The sequence below is a fragment of the Aegilops tauschii genome, chromosome 7 (genome assembly GCF_002575655.3).
Source record: "Aegilops tauschii subsp. strangulata cultivar AL8/78 chromosome 7, Aet v6.0, whole genome shotgun sequence".
Classification (NCBI taxonomy): Eukaryota; Viridiplantae; Streptophyta; class Magnoliopsida; order Poales; family Poaceae; genus Aegilops; species Aegilops tauschii.
The window spans coordinates 2,522,571-2,541,935 of NC_053041.3; the positions used below are offsets into that span (position 1 = coordinate 2,522,571).

Here is a 19,365-nt window from a genome sequence, read left to right on the forward strand (position 1 = left end):
TCCTCATTTCCTTCAAGATTGTCCAGACCTAGATCATCATCACCTCCATCATTGTCCTCATCAATCTGCTCAAACCCTTCTACTGTAAAAACAGCAGGTACAGTTTCTTTTTCATCTCCACCAATCTCCCAAAAGGAATTTTCCTTGGATCTTTGCAGGCAACCTTGACTCGAATTTTTTCATAAAAGCTATTGAAAAAACCATTCCAGTCCACATCCACAAGGATACCAAAGCAAGCAGTAATCTGGGCAAATACTTTCCATGCACACCACTTAGGTGGAATACCATCAATCTGCACCCAGGCTTCAGTAAGTGCCCCAAACTCATCCAACATACCTTCCCATTCATAGATCTTAACAGATACTCGAGCAATAGGCAGCTCAAAAGGAGGGAATTCAATTAGGTCATCCACATTCTTCCAAGGTGGAACCTCGCCTTTGACCACCTTGAGAAGAGCACAATTTTTGTAATTCAGCCAACTAGACTCGGCTGCCACAGGAACTTCAATGTGATAAAACCCCAGCCCAGAAGCAGCACTACCAAAATAAGTGGCAGCAGGCTGTGGTTTTGCCCAAGCAGCGCAGTTGTTAACATTATGGTTCCCAGCGCAAATAAAACACATTTTTGGCTCCACACAATTCCCCACATAGTGACCAGGCCAACTGCAATTGAAGCAGATCATATCTTTGTATTTTGGATCCAGAGGCTGTACCATTGGGGGTGGTGGGAGAGGTGGTGGGGCAGCGGCAACCGGAGGGACAACTTGGGCTTGGTTCCCCTGATTTGACTTGAAGATGGTAGGGGTAGGATCAAATGGACCAACAGACGAAATTGGGAAGCAGTCTTGGACCGAAAACTTGTTTGATTGGAACAGATCTTTCCTCACCCAAAACAGTTTGGGGATGGCGTATTTAGGGTTTGGAGGTAGCTGCCTAGGTTTATGTAGGCGGCGGCTGCGGGTTGGGGGAGGGATAACCCAGAGCTGACCCCGTTTGCCGAAGCAGAAAACGTCTTTCGAGTCCCCGCTTTCTTCTCAACCACACATCCCCACATATATAATCTTTGTAAAATGGAACACAACAAACATATAGTTTAGCTAGCAAGCGCGAAGTGAACTTGAGCTTGGACTTGGAAAGGAGGATTCTTGTGTGTGGGAAGGAGGGGAGTACGAGCGGTGACTGGTAGGGCCAACGCGACATCCAAGGGGTGTGAACGAACGAACGAACGAAGGAAGAGATAAAGAAAAGCACACGTGATGCACAACGCAATGACACAAAAATAAGCAAAGCAAGGGAAATCAATCCCAATCGCAATCGCAATAGCGGTGGTATCACTGCTGCCTGCCTGCCGGCCATCTACCTACCCAACACATCCATCCATCCTCTACCAGTCTACCGGGAGGAGAGGAGAGGAGAAGAAACCTGTAGCGGCACGCACCCGCCCACGCCATTAATACCTCCCTACCTCCGTGCTCCGCCCAGACACCACACAACACCCTCGTGCTTCTCGCCCCGCCCCCAACCACCCACGCGCCGGCAGCGAGAGCTAGGAGGACTAAGATGGCGGCGGACGGCGGAGGGGAGCCGGACCACCTGGCGGGGGAGAGGGCGACGGCGCAGTTCGACGTCGACGGCATGAAGGTCGCCTGGGCCGGCTCCCGCCACGCCGTCGAGGTCGCCGACCGCATGGCCCGACTCGTGGCCTCAGACCCCGTAAGAGCAGCAGCAACCCCAATTCCGCCGATCTCCCTCTGTTCCCCTCCATGGACGGGCATGATTGATAGATCTCACTTGTCCAGATTGGATTCCACTAGATGCGTGTTCGTCCCCACCTACCACACCTCCCCGGCCCCGGGATGGGACACCAAGCAGCGACTAGTAGTATTTATTCAGTACCACTACAATTATTCACCAATTCGTCACCCTGCCTGCTTTGTTAATCCCCTTCGATTTGACTAAGATTTTGCAACATAACACTGGACGGATTGATTCGGTCCAGCCCACCGCACTACCGGAGGCAGGATTCATTCAGTCATGCCTTTTTTTCCGACCCGATTCGGTTGCTTGGTACTACTAGTATATTCCATTCAAGAGGGGACAAGCTGTGCAGCGCATAAGAATTCTCTGTATGTAGCACGCAGCTAGTTTAGCAAAACCACTGGATGTGGCTGCCAACTTCAGCCATGATCGCACACAGCTTTGGATGCTCCACCTCCCTGATCTGGTTGTGATTTGCACCAGGAATATATGCTCAAGGATTCCACTCATTCTCAACTTTTTAATTCAGTACCCCCTTCTGATTGGCGTTTCATGACTTACAGCAAATAGCTTTCATGATCATGTTTATTCACTTATCAGAATGCGTATGCTGTGCTTCTCCTGTTGGAAGCTTGACAGTCTACTCATTGTATGGCCAATGGTCAGATACTGCCACAACTACCTTTTACTTTCCATTTTCCCAGACTCTTCTTAGCAAACGTTGTTAACACGGAACCAAACTGTCGCCTAGTTTTGGATCCTGTACTGTCTGCAAGATGGATGTTCGTATCAGGTTGAAGCATGTTTTATTCACGTGAGGATGACGGCTGCCAGGATTGGTTTGCTTATATTGAATTCCTTTCCAGGTGTTCCGCAAGGATACCAGGACGATGCTCTCCAGGAAGGAGCTGTTCAAGGACACGCTCAAGAAGGCGGCGCACGCCTGGAAGCGCATTGTCGAGCTGCGTCTCACAGGTCCTGCAGATGCCCAACACCAACCCCAAGCTTTCTCCACCATTTATTTGTGACCTGGGTTTATTATTACCCTTGACTGATGTACTGCCGTGTTCTTTTTTGTGGATTAACAGAGGAGGAAGCAAACTTGCTGAGGCTGTACGTTGACCAGCCCGGTTATGTCGATCTCCATTGGGTATGTCTATCCATTCTTTATATACTCATTACTCAGTATGTATAATGTTCACACATTTGGCTGTTCTTCACTTGTCTTATGTGCTCTACGGGTTGCTTCTCATGTAGATGTAGAATCCTTTGCCACTTCGGGTCTACCTTTTAGAAGTAGTTTATTTTAGAAAAAACATACCACGTTGGTCAACAGATAGATTCTCTTTGTGCAGGCTTCATCCACATTTTTGAATTCTGATAAGTAAATCCTCAGTGTGCTTCAGATATCTTTGATTTTATGACTGCAACTAATAGAATATAAATTATTTATGACTGCAGGGCATGTTTGTTCCTGCCATAAAAGGGCAAGGGACCGAGGAGCAACAGAAGAAATGGTTACCTATGGCGTACAAGTTCCAAATAATCGGATGCTATGCTCAGACTGAACTTGGTCATGGTTCAAATGTTCAGGGTCTCGAGACAACTGCCACATTTGATCCAAGTACCGATGAGTTTGTTATGCACAGCCCGACTCTGACCTCTAGCAAGGTAACATTTTATAAACCTGCTTATATAATTTACTTATTTATTTTAGGACTTTGCTTCCTTAGTTATATTTCCTCAGCAATCCGAAATTTCTCAAGGGCCTCCTTTAGTGGCTCATGATTTCCTCTCTCCGTGTGCAGTGGTGGCCTGGTGGCTTGGGAAAAGCTTCCACTCATGCAGTTGTGTATGCTCGTCTCATAACGGAAGGAAAAGACTATGGCATACATGGTGGAGCCTTTTGCATTTTTGGTGACGTTTAAATGGGCTTTTCCTTTACGAACTGTAACTCATGGACATCCACATTTCAGGTTTTATCGTGCAGTTGCGAAGCTTAGATGACCACTCTCCTCTTCCTGGTGTGACTCTCGGTGATATTGGTGGAAAGTTTGGCAGCGGGGCATATAACAGTATGGATAATGGTGTTCTGCGCTTCGACCATGTGCGCATCCCAAGGGATCAAATGTTGATGAGGTTGGTCTGTTGACATGCCTTTTGTTCTGCCACTTTCTGTGTTTACGAATATATCCTCTTAGTTTGCTGTAATTGCTCCTAAAACATGCCATGGTTATTTCTTCTAGGCTTTCCCAAGTTACAAGGGAGGGAAAGTATGTGCACTCAGATGTACCAAAGCAGCTGCTATACGGGACAATGGTTTATGTCCGTCAGACAATTGTCGCAGATGCTTCCAAGGCTTTGTCCCGTGCTGTTTGCATTGCTGTAAGGTATAGTGCTATCCGGAAGCAGTTCGGTTCCCAAGATGGTGGCCCTGAGACTCAGGTACTACAGTCAGCCTTTCTGATTGTCATTCTCAAGTAGTAATCTGTTACTCTGGCCAACACTCGGAACTAGAAGTAAAAGAAATTGGATAAATTGGCAAGACAACTTCCCACTACGAACAAGTGGCTAATGTATTTACACTGTTTACAGGTCCTCAATTACAAGACTCAACAGAGCAGGCTCTTCCCTTTGCTGGCTTCAGCTTATGCATATAGATTTGTGGGTCAGTGGTTGAAGTGGCTATACACGGATGTCAATCAGAAGCTGGAAGCTAAGGATTACTCAACACTGCCAGAGGCTCATGCCTGTACTGCTGGGCTCAAGTCCGTGACAACATCTGCAACAGCTGTATGTATAACCAATTATAATCCAGTAAAATAACGCCTTTAACAATTATTATACTTGTTAACTGGTTTATACTGATCGTGCAAATGGATGGAGCCTTCTGCTTTATCAGTTCATCTATATCTCATATTTTCTTATGGCATGTCAACAAAAAACTTAGTTCAAAATTTCCCCAATCTTCCATTTAGTTTGGTTGGAGCATGTAAAATAACAAACTGTCCAGTGACAGCTTAGAAATATGATTTGCATGCTGCATAATCTAGCCTTGCATTTCACAATCTATTGTTCTGTAATGATAAAAGCTAGCATCTCTGTTATGCAGGATGCGATTGAAGAATGCCGAAAGCTCTGTGGTGGGCATGGTTACCTGAACAGCAGTGGGCTCCCTGAACTTTTTGCGGTCTATGTTCCTGCCTGCACCTATGAAGGAGACAATGTCGTTTTGCTGTTGCAGGTTAGTGTCGTTTTGCGCCTGATCCGTTTAAACCTGTTTTTTGTACGTTGGTTCAGTATTGGCCAGTATAGTAGTATAATCACAACCTTTGGTGCTCTCTGTAGGTTGCAAGGTTTTTGATGAAGACGGTCTCTCAGGTGGCCGCTGGGAAGCAACCTGTCGGCACCATAGCTTACATGGGCAACATACAGCACTTGATGCAATGCAAAAGCGCTGTAAATACAGGTATTAGATGTCCAGGCAGACTCGTTATTATAACATAACTTGTGCAACTGTATGAGACGCTTTGTCTGGAGCTTCATTTTGGTGCAGCGATTGACATTCTGATTGATCGTCGTACTGATTCATGTATCAATGATTCTCCGCAGCTGAAGACTGGCTCAATCCCGCTGCCATAAAGGAGGTGTTTGAAGCTAGGGCCCTGAGGATGGCGGTGAACTGTGCCCAGAACATTAGCAAGGCGCCAAGCCAGGAAGAAGGTTGGTGTTGCACGTCCTCATCAGTAATTAGTAACATGAAAGCATGGGTGCTGCTGTAGCATCTCTCGGTGAATTACTTGGTTGCAGTCAGTGACAGAGATGATCTGGTGGCCTTGCAGGTTTCTCCGAGCTCTCACCTGATTTGCTCGAGGCTGCCGTGGCTCACGTCCAGCTGATCATCGTGACCAAGTGAGTAGCCGGTCTTACGATGGAGCTGCTGTATATCCATTTTCCGGGACAACCCAATCATTCATTTCATTCATCTTACGCCTCCCCCTATGTGTCCTAGGTTCATCGAGAAGCTGCAGGAGGACATCCCTGGTCCCGGGGTGAAGGAGCAGCTGCAGAAGCTGTGCAGCATCTACGCGCTCCACCTGCTTCACAAGCACCTGGGCGACTTCCTGTCGACGGGGTGCGTCACAGCCAGGCAGGGCGCGCTGGCCAATGAGCTGCTCGGCAAGCTGTATGCGCAGGTAAGAAGAATCAAGGCCAATCGATCGACCGTCTCCGCCTCTGTGTGACGGCAACACCTCCGACTGACACACTAGATGAAAGGTAGCTATAACGGTCGACGAAGCTATTCCATGGACTGAAGTGAACTGAATGTTGTGCAGGTGCGGCCTAATGCGGTGGCGCTGGTGGACGCGTTTGACTACACGGACCACTACCTGGGGTCGGTGCTGGGGCGGTACGACGGGGACGTGTACCCGGCGCTGTACGAGGAGGCGTGGAAGGACCCGCTGAACGAGACGGTGGTTCCCGACGGGTACCAGGAGCACCTCCGGCCGCTGCTCAAGCAGCAGCTCAAGCTGTCCAGACTATGATACAATAGATCCTTCCTTCCTGAATCTATCCACGTTGGATTGGACTGTGGATGTGAAGCAGTAATAATTATCACAAGGAAAGAGGTGATTGGTTGTTGTTGACTTGGCAAGAGGGACAGACAGACATACTCCCTCCTTCCGCGAATAAGTGTACTTCTAGATTCATAAAAGGGTAATTAGCATTATACTGGGCAGTATTAGTACGGTTGCTGTGGTTGTCATTTTGGTTAATGCATGTTTGGCCAGTGGCTGTATTATTGGTAATTAGCATTATACTTATCAGTAGCAAGTGTGCGGATGGATTCTTTTCTAGAATGTACAAGGAGGAAAATTGGGAGAATAATGGATGGAATGGTTTATCTTAAATTTCCCTGTTTTTTTCTATCTAGGTGCATTCATGTCAATAGCTTGCTCTTTTTTTGATATTTTTTTAGTATTTTAGTCCATCGCTCCAAGCAGAGCTAGCCAAGAAAAGCGTTCGTAAGGAAAAACAAAAAGAATCGATGCGTACGTGTTTTAGTAGCCCAAAGAGAAAAAAAGAATCAATACATACTCATTTACTCACGAGCACGTGTGGAACCAACGCCGACAGGATGACACTCAACATTTTAATCAGTCAGTAGCAGGTCAGTTTAGAACAAGCACGGGAGATATATGGTTAAAAAGGACATGACGCTATTCTAGATCCTAGAGCTGAAAGCATAACCTACCTTGGTTAAGTGGCTGACCGACGCGAGTGGTTCCAAGATCTCCGGGTGAAAACTTGAGCTTCCTCGGAGCGGGCGATGGTGACGGACGCGTCGCTACCTTGTTGGAGGCATCACCTTGAAGCTTTTAGCCCTCGCGGTGCGTCGGTTTCACGGTTGTTGGACTTAATGGCTCTGTGGTTTGGGCAAGAGGATGCCGGACGGTGGTGGTATCTCGAGACGGCGGCCTCGGTCTTCTCATCAGCGACGGTCCTATGGGGCAGGGCCTAGGCCTAGCGAGGTTTTGGGTGGCGACCTAGTGCTGCGGGGGCATCAAGTTTGTCGACCCGGCTGGTTCGGCTCTAGGCAATTTTTGTCCTGGTTGATACGTAGGAGGGGGCAATTACGAGAAAAAAAACGCGTCCCTTTTCCGTGACGCACTCTCGCGAAAGAAAATCCGTGCCTCTCGGCTCTCGTAGAAGAAAAAATACCGCGTCTTTTACTGTTTTCCAAGAGGCACGGCTGTGCCTTTCATGAAAGCAAATTCATGTCTCTCGCGGATGTAAAACAAAGAAAACGTATTTCCTTTTCCTAGAAGCACGGCCTCCCACGGAAGCAAAAGAAAACACGTCTCTTTGCGCAAATTATTTTTTTGAATTTTCTTTTGTCCAAGAGCTAGGAAAGACCGATGAAAAACCAAAAATTTGAAGAGAATAAATAAAAATAAATAAGAAAAACAGAAACACGCGAGGAAAAGTAAATAAAAATTTGAAGAGAATACGGAGCGCGGCATTTGACGGCGGCCACGGTGCTACACACCCTGGAATTTTGGGCCAGCCTATATACCATAGGTTTTTACTAGGAGGGTGGACCAAGGAAAAAAAAGCCCAGCAACAGCCTAGTGCCTACACTGCACGTGACGTGCCTCTCGATGCCAGCTGATTCCCCTGATCTTCGATTCGTCGCCAGCCGCCTGCGTCAGTTCGTCGCCGCCTCGCCGGCCCCTCCCGCCAGTCCCTGCCGGCTGCAACTCCGTCGGCAGTGCGCCAGTGCCGCGCAGCAGCGCCGGCGTCGGCATGCAAGGAGACCGCGCTTGACCTGGCCAAGTTGACCGACAAGGGCATCCACGTGAAGCTCACCGGCGGCCGGCAAGGTTCATTCGTACAGCCGAAATCCCTTAAGCTCTGCACCATCAGATCCCCGTACTTGTTTATGTTAGCCACCAAGCTTTCTTTACTCTGCACGCTATGTACATCTATTCTTGTTGCAAAATAAGCAATAAGCAAGTCTAACCACCAAATTTCTATTTGTTTTTCGTGTTCCAGTTATCACGGTAGTATAGTGTCTTCACCTCCATTTCACTCGTAGAGAGCTTTGCTCTAATTATTCGGAAAACAAAAGTAGGTCTAAGATCATTTCACATGCAACATAAATATAAAAAAGCACCGGCATACTCATCTTAAAACAGATTGTTTACTCTTGCTCATCTGGTTTGCGGGGGACGTAGGTAGCAAGGATAGTAGCCATCGGTGGACATTTCGGCTATGAAGGTTGGGGGCAGGAGAAGGTTGGTCACTCCGACACGTTTTGATCGGCGGACCCACTCGATCAGCTGCAAGAATTGAAGGGGAGAACGAGGGCCGACGTGCAGAGGCACAGAGGGGTCTAAGGAGGCAGAGAGGAGGGTCTAAGGAGCAAGACGGGTTCTAAATAATAACTACCTGAAATTAAATATCTCATTTATATTGTGGTTTAGGGGTGAAAAATTATGAACCTTATCACGAAGAAGAATCCTTTCTATTTCACATCTAGAGGTCACATTCTTTTTCCGTTTCTGCGTGAAGTGAAAATAGAAGTTGGATGGACTATAGTTGGTTTTATGGATGAGTATTCATGTACGTCTTGCATATTTGTGCGTGCCCATTGATTTTCCAACGCATTTCCAACAAACAAAAGATAGGGAAACTCAAAAACAAGATGGGACATATCTTCTTTCCAATTAGATTTTGCCTAGTTCTGCATATTTGTGAATCTTTCTGCAATTTCACACTAGGATGTTGATATGGATAAACGCTGTATAATGCATATATAGGTTGTACCGTTAGTTCTTTTTTTGGCGTGGTTATACCGTTAGTAGTACCCATAATATCGGCTTACGAAACCAGTCCAACATTATAATACGTAAGTTATACTGTTAGTAATACCCGCAACAAAATCGGCTTTACAAAACAAGTCCAACATATGCGCAGCATAACGACACAATTTAACCACATTACATTAATATTACAACAAAATTACACACTAGCTAGTATCACTACTTGTATAATCAAAAAGGTAGTACAGGTAACAAGTCCAGTGTTGTCGACAAAACAACAAAGGCAGTAGGTGAAGGGTCGTACGCTTGACACGTCGGCAGCTCAAGCATGTGATGCAGCATGGATGTCTGGACGGTGAACAATGCCTGCGTGCGTGAGCAGCGCCCAAAGGTGGGTCATGAACTCGCCGCCGGCGGCTAGGTGGTCGGCATGGACGTCGGCCTTGTCGGACGGCGCCAGGAAGAGCACCATGTCGGCCCAGAAGCCCGCGAGCAGCTTCCACGGCGGCCGCTCGTTCTCCGACAAGAGCTTGTCTGCCAGGCTGGCTCCAAGGATCAAGATGGACATGTCTTGCTCCATGTTGCAGTTGTGCGTCTTTCCCAATCGTAACATCATTTTGCATCTGCCCGACAATGTTTTGGCTGTGCCGAGGCGCTTTCGGGCATCTAGAATGACGGCATCCAGGATCTGCGTGGCCGTGTAGCTGTGGTCCGGCAGCATGTCCGGGATGAAAGCGAGAAGGTAGGCGCAGTAGCTGGACAGAGTGGTTGCAACGCGGCGGTCGGAGTTGTCGGTGCCCTGGTCCTGTTCCTGGTTGGCGCATATGGTGGTGGCAATGTGCCACACGAGGACCATGCGCGTGCTCTTCAAGAGGTCGAATGGCGCCCAGTGCAGCTGCAGCAGCTTGTTCCTCAGATCTCTTGAGCTGTCGACTGACAGCAGGCCATCGCTTTTCTTGAGGGAGCTGAGAACCTCGTCCTTAATTTCGTCCGACAGGGTGACATCCTTCTCGCTTCCGGCCTTCTCCTGTCTTCTCCAGCAGGCGTAGGGTCAACAGGGAGAAAGCATTCGTCTTGTGCGCGGTGTAGCCGCAAGAGTTGAGCAGCGAGTGCTGGCCGAGCTTGTTATCCCACCAGTGCGCCGACTTCTTTGCCCGGCGTGCCGCCACCCATTTAATGAGCACTCGACGAATGCCGAAGCCCCGGTTCCAGCACCGCTTCACCATCATCCACCACCCCTTGCCGCCGTCACCGTCTGTCCTCCTTCTCATGTAGACGTAGTCGCACACATAGTGTACAATGGCCCAGTTTGAGTAACCCGTGGCAAAGTCTTGCAGGATGTCGATGCTAAGGATCATGAAGACGACGAGAACGTTGTTGAAGAGGATGAAGACAGCTGCGTGACTGGAGGAGTACCCCGTGGCCTCCTCAAGCAACTCCGCGGGGAGACTGAGGTCGGTGTACATTATGATGGCATCCAAAGGAAAATCTAAGAGGAGCACCTTGAACAAGCCAACAAGGACGACAAAACGGATGATGCGGAGCGCTAGGGCGGCGGGGAAGAGCGCCGGGTACTTGGTGTAGAAGAAGTCATACAGGAACGACAACTCGACCTCCACGAGACGGAAGGCATGCTTGCCCTCGGCGAGGACGAATTTCAGCGCCTCCTGGTCACCCTCCTCGGCGATGGGGAGCCCCGGGCAGAAGCGCCGGCTGAGCAACTTGAACAAGGCGAAGGAAAGACAAGTATCTTTCAGAGGCACAGGCTTCTGGTCATCATCAGGAGTAGGACTCAGCAGCAGCTTGTCCTTGCTATTCCAGATCATGTCGAACGTGACGAGCTTGCCCTTGCCGCCCACCTCTGAGAGGTAGCAGGGCGCCTTGGACGGTGGTCTGGAGTCCTTTTCCTCACCGAGGACCAGATACTTGCACTTAGCCATGTCCATGGGGCTATGAATCCTATCACCGGAGCCAGAGGCATACACATCTTGCATGTAGTCAGCCACCACCTTGGCGCTGCGCACTAGGCCGTGCATCGAGCTGGCCTTGCGCAGCGCCTTCATCCTCTGGGCGACCCTCAAGATGCTATACACCCAGCATAGGACGAAGTAGAGGAGCAAGATCACCCCGTCCTCGGAGACGTCGCTCCGGCTGACGAGGAGCCAGAGCACGAGAACCGTCTGGATGATGTGCTGCGCCTGAACTCCTTTGCTATCCTCGACCTCCTGCCGGCTGAAGGCCGACATGCCGTCCACGCTACCCAGGAGGAGCAGGAGCCCGACGGCCCACAACAGCTGGCTGTCAAGCTGTTTGGGCGCCTCCACGGACTGGACGAGGCCGATGGTGTAGACGAACACCGGGAAGGAGACGGTGTAAGCGACCCGCACCAGGTTCACAATGATTTTGTTGCCGGAGCGCCGACGCCGAGATCCCAGCACCACCTGGATGCTGATCAACACGGCACTAAGCATGGCGAGGACGTTGATCTGCAACCCTTTGTCCGTGCGGATCAGCATCAACATGTCGCTAGGGCTCATTTCTGGCGCAGGGGTATCGCCGTGCGTCAGACCTAGCGACAGATCTCCTACATCTCCTACGGGAAACATGCTGATGTGCATAGTCCCGTATAAGTAGATTAGCACATCCAATAATACGGAGTACATTTTCTCAATCTAGATAGCTAGCTCTTCTTAGCTCTAGGTGTGTTGGACTCTTGGGTCTGCCTCAGTTCTGAAGAAGCGTGCCAATTATATAGCTAGACAGAGCTTGACGAGGATGCTTAGTCTTATGAAAGGTGGTCAATCTTATTATTTTCTAAGAGCACAAGAGATGGTGTGTGTGAGAACCAAGGTAATCAAAAACTAACAGTAGCTAGTTCCCACACGATTAGCAGGTAAGCTTTCCTCCTCTCCTCTTATTTTTAAATTGGAATATTGATGTAGACATACATGACTTACAAACCTATCATTGCGTGTGCTGATATAGACATGCATGACATGGTCGTACGTATAAATGGTGGTACCCATGTGAACCATTTTGTACACGCTCACGGTAAACTGTTTGGGCCATCGGGAAAAAAAATTGGGCTAGAAAAAACATGTTCCACTTTTCTTGGTAAACTTTCAATTTAGAATTGTACAATGTTAAGTATGTAAAACAATTGGTTATGCACATTATGTCCACATTCATGATCACCTCTATCATTTTCATTTGCTCGTAGCAAATACCAACAAGGAGAAAAAAAAAGTTTTTCTCACAAAACTTGGGAACCGTGTATCCAACATCCGGCTATAGATATTTTTCAATGACAATATTTCAGGACCAATTATATTGCAACATGTCTTCAGAAGATAAGAACAATGAACATCCTCTTATTTATTATAAATGTAAAACATATTTAAGAAAATAGTGATCATTGAAGGAGAAGTAGAACTCACCTCTATGATGCTGGTGCTCACAAAGTCGACAAGCTCAGGAGTTAAAAGCAACCAATATCGGGCCAGATATTTGTCTCTTGTAAGCATAGTACTGATTTGTCTCTTCAACTTGTATTGTTTAAGGTTAACTATGTAGTGTGTTGTAACTGCGTGGTCCTTACAAAGTTACCCATAAACCATGCAAAAAAATTATAATCCTTAACTGTGTTTATGGATAACAACTCATAGACGGATGGCAATGGATACCCATTACCCATGTAGCCTGCGGGTAAAAACCCTATTAGGGTAAGGGTATGAGACAAAAAATTACCCATAAGTATATAAATAGGGAAATGTTAAATCCATCGGGTAGGGCGGGTATGGGTATGGGATCATATACCCATGTACCCATATAAAATCTATATGAACTCAAAATTATCTCTACACTTTGTCATGAATTTGTGAACTCAAAATTTATTAATATGTGATGATGTCTTGATGTATTGTTGCTTACGAGAAAGTGATGTTGTTTATTAAATATGTTGTTGTTATAATCTCTTGTTGTTTATAGATTATAATTATATGTTATTGTTTATGACTGAGTTATTCAAACTGATGCTTTGCAAACATGGGTAATTTTATCCCGCAGGTACCCATCTATCCTGTCGGGTAACGAGTATGGAAAAAAATTGTACCCATTAACGGGTATGAGTAGGTAAGCTCAAAGGGGACATATAAGGGTATGGGGTGGCTCCACCCATACCCAAACCCTGCGGGTGACATCCCTACGAGTCATAGTAGTATTTACTTTGCCACTTCACCACAAGCGGGGTTGGCAGAAGAGTGACCACAAAACTTCATCGCAGATGGACATCATAACAACCTCATATGTCAAGCTTTCGACTGCTGTACGATCGCGTTGCCTAATTACAGTATATATGATGACCAATTCGTAAAGACCCGGCCAGTCAATTCCGCAAGACCGTCAAATGCGATTTTCACACATACTAATACGTACTGAACTACTGATAAGCAATCTTTTGGTTGTTTATTTCTTGTGTGTTGTTAAACAAGGACAAGCGCCATTCGCAAAAAAAGAAAAAAAACAAGGACAAGCGCCGAGTGGCACGTCAATTCCAGAGGCGTACGTGTGCACTGAGACAACCGGCCTACCACTAATCAAGCTGCAAATAGAGCGACCACGCGCCTAACAGCGGCTACAAACTCCATATGTATTCAGATAGTAGTATATATGAGCGACTGGCTGTCATGTTAGGTCAAGCATGGATCTGAAATTGTGTGAACATGACCGTAGTATGTCATATAGTACTGAGCAAGACAAATCCAGTATGCCATATTACAATCAAAATAGACAAAGTCTTGACGTCGATGACGGGCCATGGCATGTTAATCATCAACGTATTGTTGCGTCATACTCTACTACTCCCTCCGTTCGGAATTACTTGTCGTAGAAATGGATGTATCTAGATGTATTTTAGTTCTAGATACATCCATTTTCGAGACAAGTAATTTCGAACGGAGGAAGTACATGCATGGAGCGCGCACCTCTGATGTCTACACCAGGTCTACATGTATTTCCTTTTTGTTAACCCCTCCAGAGTATTGAAACCCGTTTAACTAACACCTAGACCACACCTTGGACCCTCGAGGGCAACAACTTGGCCAGTCCACACCTTGGACACTCAACAGTCAACACCTAATCGTTTAGAAGATGCCAAATCTCCAAGATTAACAAGGAAGGATGACTGTGCTTTTGGTAGGTGCACCATCATACTCACTAATTCTCTCAAAGGATAGGCATAAAAGCACGAAAGAGCTAGGGAAGTTGGAGCAAGTGAATTTGGAATTCTATATATGTCCTCCAAGTTGCCAACCCTACCCATTGGGGCTCGGGTGCTATTTATAGGCGCTTGTGAGATCTAGCCGTTGGCTAGTCTTCGACTGTCTTCAGTAGAGGTTTTTTGTATGGGGGAGTACCAAAGAGTCTTCAATAATGGCCATGAAGCTCTTGACTCAACATCATAACTTTTCATCTCACGAGGCACTAAAATCAACCCAGATTTACTAGGCCACAGCCTCTCTCGTGTTCAATCTAGTGCCTCAAGCTATTCATGCAGACTGATTTTGGTTTCTAATAGATTCAGCTTTTCATCACGTGAGGCGCTGAAATCAACACATACTCCCTCCGTTCCCAAATACAAGTCTTTCTAGAGATTCCAACAAGTGACTACATACGGAGCAATGAGCGAATCTACACTTTATAATATGTCTACATACATCCGTATGTTGTAGTCCATTTCAAATGTCTTAAAAGACTTATATTTAGGAACGGAGGGAGTATTTACTAGGATGCGACCTCTTATTCAACCACGTGTTCACTTCAGTGTCTCAAGCTATCAAAGCGAGCTCATTCTGGTTTCACAAGCTTGATGCTATTATGAGGAGACAACATACATCTAGAGCTACAATCATGGCCATCAAGCTCTAACTCCCAGGCATTATCTTATCACCACATGAGGCATTAGACTCAACACATGTTTGCCAGACAACACATGTTTACTAGACCGAAACCTCTGCTTCAACCACGTGTGTCCAGACTAGGGTCTCAAGTTATTAAAACTAACCGATGCCTCACGAGATTCTCAAGGATTTTGTTTTACAAATGTGAGTATGTTTGAGCACGGCCGTCAACGCCTTGCAGCCCCTCACCCGAGCAGCGCCGCCCTACTCGCGGGGACGGGGTGGGTTGCTGCATGCCTGCCCTCTGCTTTGACCAACTCAGACGCGATATTGGATCGAGTTGTAGTGGGAGGCCATCCTCAGAAGAGAGAGGGGAAAAAGATAGGGATGACAGGTGGGTTCCATGAAGTCAACAGTTCACTGGGGTGCGCTGACTGGTGGGCCCTAAGTCCACTTTGACTGCTCTGTCAAACTGTGTGAAAAATTGGTGCCACATAATCTTTACTCGTGGGTCCCACTGTTAGTACAATGTCAATTCGCTCAGGTGCAGTTTAGCGTGATTTGAAAAAATCTCGGTCTGAAGAGGTAGATTTGTGTCTGAAAAAAATGTAAAGTGGTATGAGATGGTAAATTGCGCCATCAAAATGGTATTTGTATGCTATCAACTCTCTTAAATCACACGGTGGAATTTGCCAGATCAAAGCCAAGAAATGTCACCTCACATGGCAACTTCCGTGATGACTCTTACATATGGAAAGAGATCTTGTCATACAAGAAAGACACCTGTCCATCCCTCTTAAGTTTGATTATTTTAGGGAAACCTTCGACTTAGTTTCTTGGGAAGCACTTGTCACCTTCGACCCTCGTTCTTGTGTGCAAGCTGATTGAGCTGGATGGTAAGTCTCAGTGATAAGGATCTGGAAAATCTAGGTTGGGCATTGAGGGCAAGATGGCCTCGGCTGCACCTTGCTGTCTCTAGCAAGTCATAGGCTCCATTCCTTTAACCGGATGATCATAGCTTTGATGCACATCTCTTCTGGACTAAATGTCGGATCGATGGTCAGTCCATCACTGAGTTGGCTCCCATTGTTTTGGTGTCTGTCTCGACGCGCATTGCTAATCACCAGTTCACCATAGAGTTAAGGAGGCCCTACTGCAGCTCGGCCGTATGAATTCGTCAATGTGAAGGGTATCGATTGGGTTCACAATACAAACCCTGTGGTTTCTCTAAATGCATCTTATGGTTCCTTTTTTCACGTAAATTCATCAGGTCTGACGAGTATCAAATGCCATGGGAAATTCAACAACTGCACGACGAAAGTGAGAAGCCGACAAGAGCGAGGTTGGGTTCAAGCCCAAGAAATACACATCTGAACTGGTTATGGCGACAAATTCTCAACCAGCTGGGCAGTGAGAAGCGTTTTTTTCGCAAATACGCAAAGCTTGTGTATCGTTGCATTGATAGAAGAAGTAGAATGAGAAGCTGGAACAGTAGTCTAGACTCAATATTGATTGATTAATTGACTTTCTCGGATTATACTCTAGTTTTTATTTATCATTTTTTGCAAATTTGCACTGTTTTAGACCGCCACACCCACAAAGCATGCGATTAATTGAAGCCAAATCTCTTCTCTGAAACTGGATGCAGATGTTGCTTGCAAGAATAATTAGACATAAATATTTTCAGAGCACGGATTCAATGTCACAGTCGAGACGTTTGGACTTGTGCTTGATCATCCGGAGCCTGGATCCTGCCCGCACCACCTCAACGCCGGTGAGCAGGACCACCGTGCCGGCCGACACCGACTCCATCCCGAATTCGGCCATGATGTCGAATCTCCTATGGATGCAGAACCTGCCGTCCCCAAGGTACGCCACGCTGTTGATCCCCGAGAGCCACTTTGGCAGCGGTTCAACTATGTCAAGCCACGCGTGCCGCAACACCGGAGCTCCGTTCATCTTGAGGCCGGAGGCAATATCCATCGCGCAGAAGCGGTAGGGATCATGGAGCTCGATGCCGAACAGGAGGTCGTCGCCGAGCTCGGGGACGTGCACACCCTGGGAGAAGAAGGGCAGCCTCCAGTCGCCGGCCTTGGTCCACTCGCCGGTGCCCGTGTCGAAGCGGTAGGTGCCGACGGTGTCACGAACGGTACAATAGGAGATGTAGATGGTGCCGCTGCCGCTGTCCTTGCCGTGGAGCAGCGCGTGGCACCCGACGAAGGAGTCGCGGTGGACGGGCGGCGGAGCGAGCGGCCGCCAGTGCCAGGCATGGTCTTCCTTGCCGGCGTAGGGGCTCGGGTTGGGGTTGGGGTTGTCGTAGACGAGGGCCTCGAACCTGCTGGGACTGGGACTGCGGCTGTGGAAGACGCCATCCAGGACGTAGAGCGCGTCAGCGCGGGTGCGGTCGCCGGCGCCACGGGCGACGGAGAAGGAGATGGGGTTGTGGCAGCCCTTGAGGCCGGGCATCATCTCGATGGTGTCGGTGTCTGCGTCGTAGAGCGCGGTGTGGCCGGAGTCGTCGACGCAGAGGACGTTCCCTCGCCGCCGCCGCCGTAGAAGGGCATGTAGTTGAGCCTCGTGAAGGACGGGCGCGAAGATGGCTTGAGCCTGAGTTTCGACGGGGGTAATCGCAAGACGTCCTCCGTCGCCGCCGCCGCCGCCGCCGTCTTGTTCTCCTTCTTGTTGTTGCTGGCGGCGGCATGGTGCTGTGCTTCCGCGGCTGATGGGTAGAAGAGATTGTTCTTGAGCTTGATGCGACTCAGTAAATAGCTATCCGCCGTCACCACGTTCACGAACCGCCGGGCCCTTCATCTTCTTCCTTTCCTTGACACAATCTCCACAAAGATGGACGTAAGAAGCGGGATCTAGCAATTGCTAGTTAGGTCTAGCCGTAATATTCATTTTTTCTTGGAGGAGTTGCTCATCTTGTTGATCTAATCTGAGTTATAGTACTAGTGATGGACGGTTGTGGTGCGTTCTCTTGCACCGTAGCATATGCATGGGCCGGCCCGTAGATATATATACAACTAATCATTGCAACGGGAATTACATAACGTGGGTCCTGATTCACCAAAACAAAAGAGAGTGTTCCGTAAAAAAAAAGGGTCTTCGTGTAAACGAACACGGGCGGAGAAACCCTATACTTATATATGGAGTTGTGGGTCTTCGTTAACCGAAGGCAAAACAAGGATAAATGAACGGAGATTGCTAGGGATCTGAACAGAACAGTGTGTTTATACGAAGCATCCATGCATGACACGGGCCGTCAGTGACAGAATAGCAAATGCAATAATAATCTGATTTACCTTGCTCCTATATAAGTATTTCACGAAAGCAAGGTACACTACTGGAATGTGCGCCTTTACCGAGTGCCCAAAATACTCGGAAAGGCCCAAAAAGAAAATCGGTAACAATTTTGCCGAGTATTCTGCTTGGCAAAGGGTACTCGGCATACACCCTTCCGGCAAACGGATTTTTGCCGAGTACCATTCATCAGGCGCTCGGCAAAAACTTTGCACCTGGTGCACGGCAACAAAAAAAGCAACTGGATGAAACGGATCCAACGGTGTTGTTTTGCCGAGTTCTCTGGCGTGTGCGCTCCATGCGAAAGGATTGCAGTTTTCAAAGTTTTATTCTTTATCTTTCATTTTTTTTCTTCAAAGCAGAGTTAAAATGATCGGCATATCTATTCATAGCAAGGGGTTAGATCTTTCAAAACTATAAGTCGGTCTTCCATATATATAGTGAATAATTGTGTGCCTAAAATATTTATTGCTAATTTTTAGGGTGGAGCTATCACACACTTGCAGTTTAAATTTGATTTACTTCTGCGAAATCTACATAAATTCATTTAAATGTGTGAAAGTAGCTAGAAATATAGAAAATCCATAAAACTTGGGAATTATCCATCAAATATTGGTATACTTTTTGCGAAAATGAGAGTATTGCCATTTTGCACCCTTTTTTTATAATTGCTTCACAGAAATACCCATTTTTTGACATTTAGAAAATGATAAACGATTTTTTTTACAAAAAAGTTGAACTCTCGATTTGGAAACATTGTTGGTAATGGCAATATGCACCTATGTCTCTAATTTGGGCAAATTATAATAAACTATTCAATAAATATGACATCACTTGTGGTCATTTGACTTGAAAACCATGAATGTTCCTACACGATAGCACGTTTTGTGAAGGTTTTTTCTTTCTTTCAAATTTGTCATATTGAAAGTTTGGTATTTTCCTCGCAATTACTACACATAAAAGGACAACAAGCGGGAGGATTGCGTTTTTCGAACTTGTATTCTTTTTCTTTTATTTTTTCTTCCGTACCGGGGTCAAAATGGGCGGCTTGGCTATTCATACCGAGGAGTAGAATCTTTC

At 47.1% G+C, this 19,365-nt stretch overlaps 2 protein-coding genes across 2 annotated transcripts; one reads left to right on the forward strand and one right to left on the reverse strand.

Annotated features, from left to right (window-relative positions):
* Nucleotides 1-1,266: 1,266 nt before the first annotated feature.
* Nucleotides 1,267-6,670, forward strand: LOC109748134 (peroxisomal acyl-coenzyme A oxidase 1). The gene is made up of 14 exons (XM_020307180.4): nucleotides 1,267-1,712; nucleotides 2,624-2,732; nucleotides 2,846-2,907; nucleotides 3,219-3,428; nucleotides 3,566-3,653; nucleotides 3,734-3,896; nucleotides 4,004-4,202; nucleotides 4,353-4,550; nucleotides 4,870-5,001; nucleotides 5,106-5,226; nucleotides 5,370-5,480; nucleotides 5,600-5,669; nucleotides 5,770-5,953; nucleotides 6,095-6,670. Exons 1-14 carry the CDS (start codon nucleotides 1,560-1,562, stop codon nucleotides 6,302-6,304), a joined length of 2,010 nt encoding a protein of 669 aa, XP_020162769.1. The 5' UTR covers nucleotides 1,267-1,559; the 3' UTR covers nucleotides 6,305-6,670.
* Nucleotides 6,671-9,407: 2,737 nt separating this feature from the next.
* Nucleotides 9,408-11,607, reverse strand: LOC109748136 (uncharacterized). Its single transcript, XM_020307182.1, has 2 exons — nucleotides 10,166-11,607; nucleotides 9,408-10,116 (listed from the first exon to the last, which is right to left on the reverse strand). The coding sequence occupies exons 1-2, from the start codon at nucleotides 11,605-11,607 to the stop codon at nucleotides 9,408-9,410; spliced, it is 2,151 nt and encodes a 716-aa protein (XP_020162771.1).
* Between the last annotated feature and the right edge of the window lie 7,758 nt (nucleotides 11,608-19,365).

Coding starts and splice junctions, on each gene's coding strand:
- LOC109748134 (XM_020307180.4), top strand. CDS start 1,560: ATGGCGGCGGACGGCGGAGGGGAGCCGGACCACCTGGCGGGGGAGAGG. Junction 2,733..2,845: donor TGTCGAGCTGCGTCTCACAG/GTCCTGCAGATG, acceptor GTGGATTAACAG/AGGAGGAAGCAAACTTGCTG. Junction 5,227..5,369: donor CAAAAGCGCTGTAAATACAG/GTATTAGATGTC, acceptor GATTCTCCGCAG/CTGAAGACTGGCTCAATCCC.
- LOC109748136 (XM_020307182.1), bottom strand. CDS start 11,607: ATGTTGATGCTGATCCGCACGGACAAAGGGTTGCAGATCAACGTCCTC. Junction 10,117..10,165: donor AACTCTTGCGGCTACACCGC/GCACAAGACGAA, acceptor CTGCTGGAGAAG/ACAGGAGAAGGCCGGAAGCG.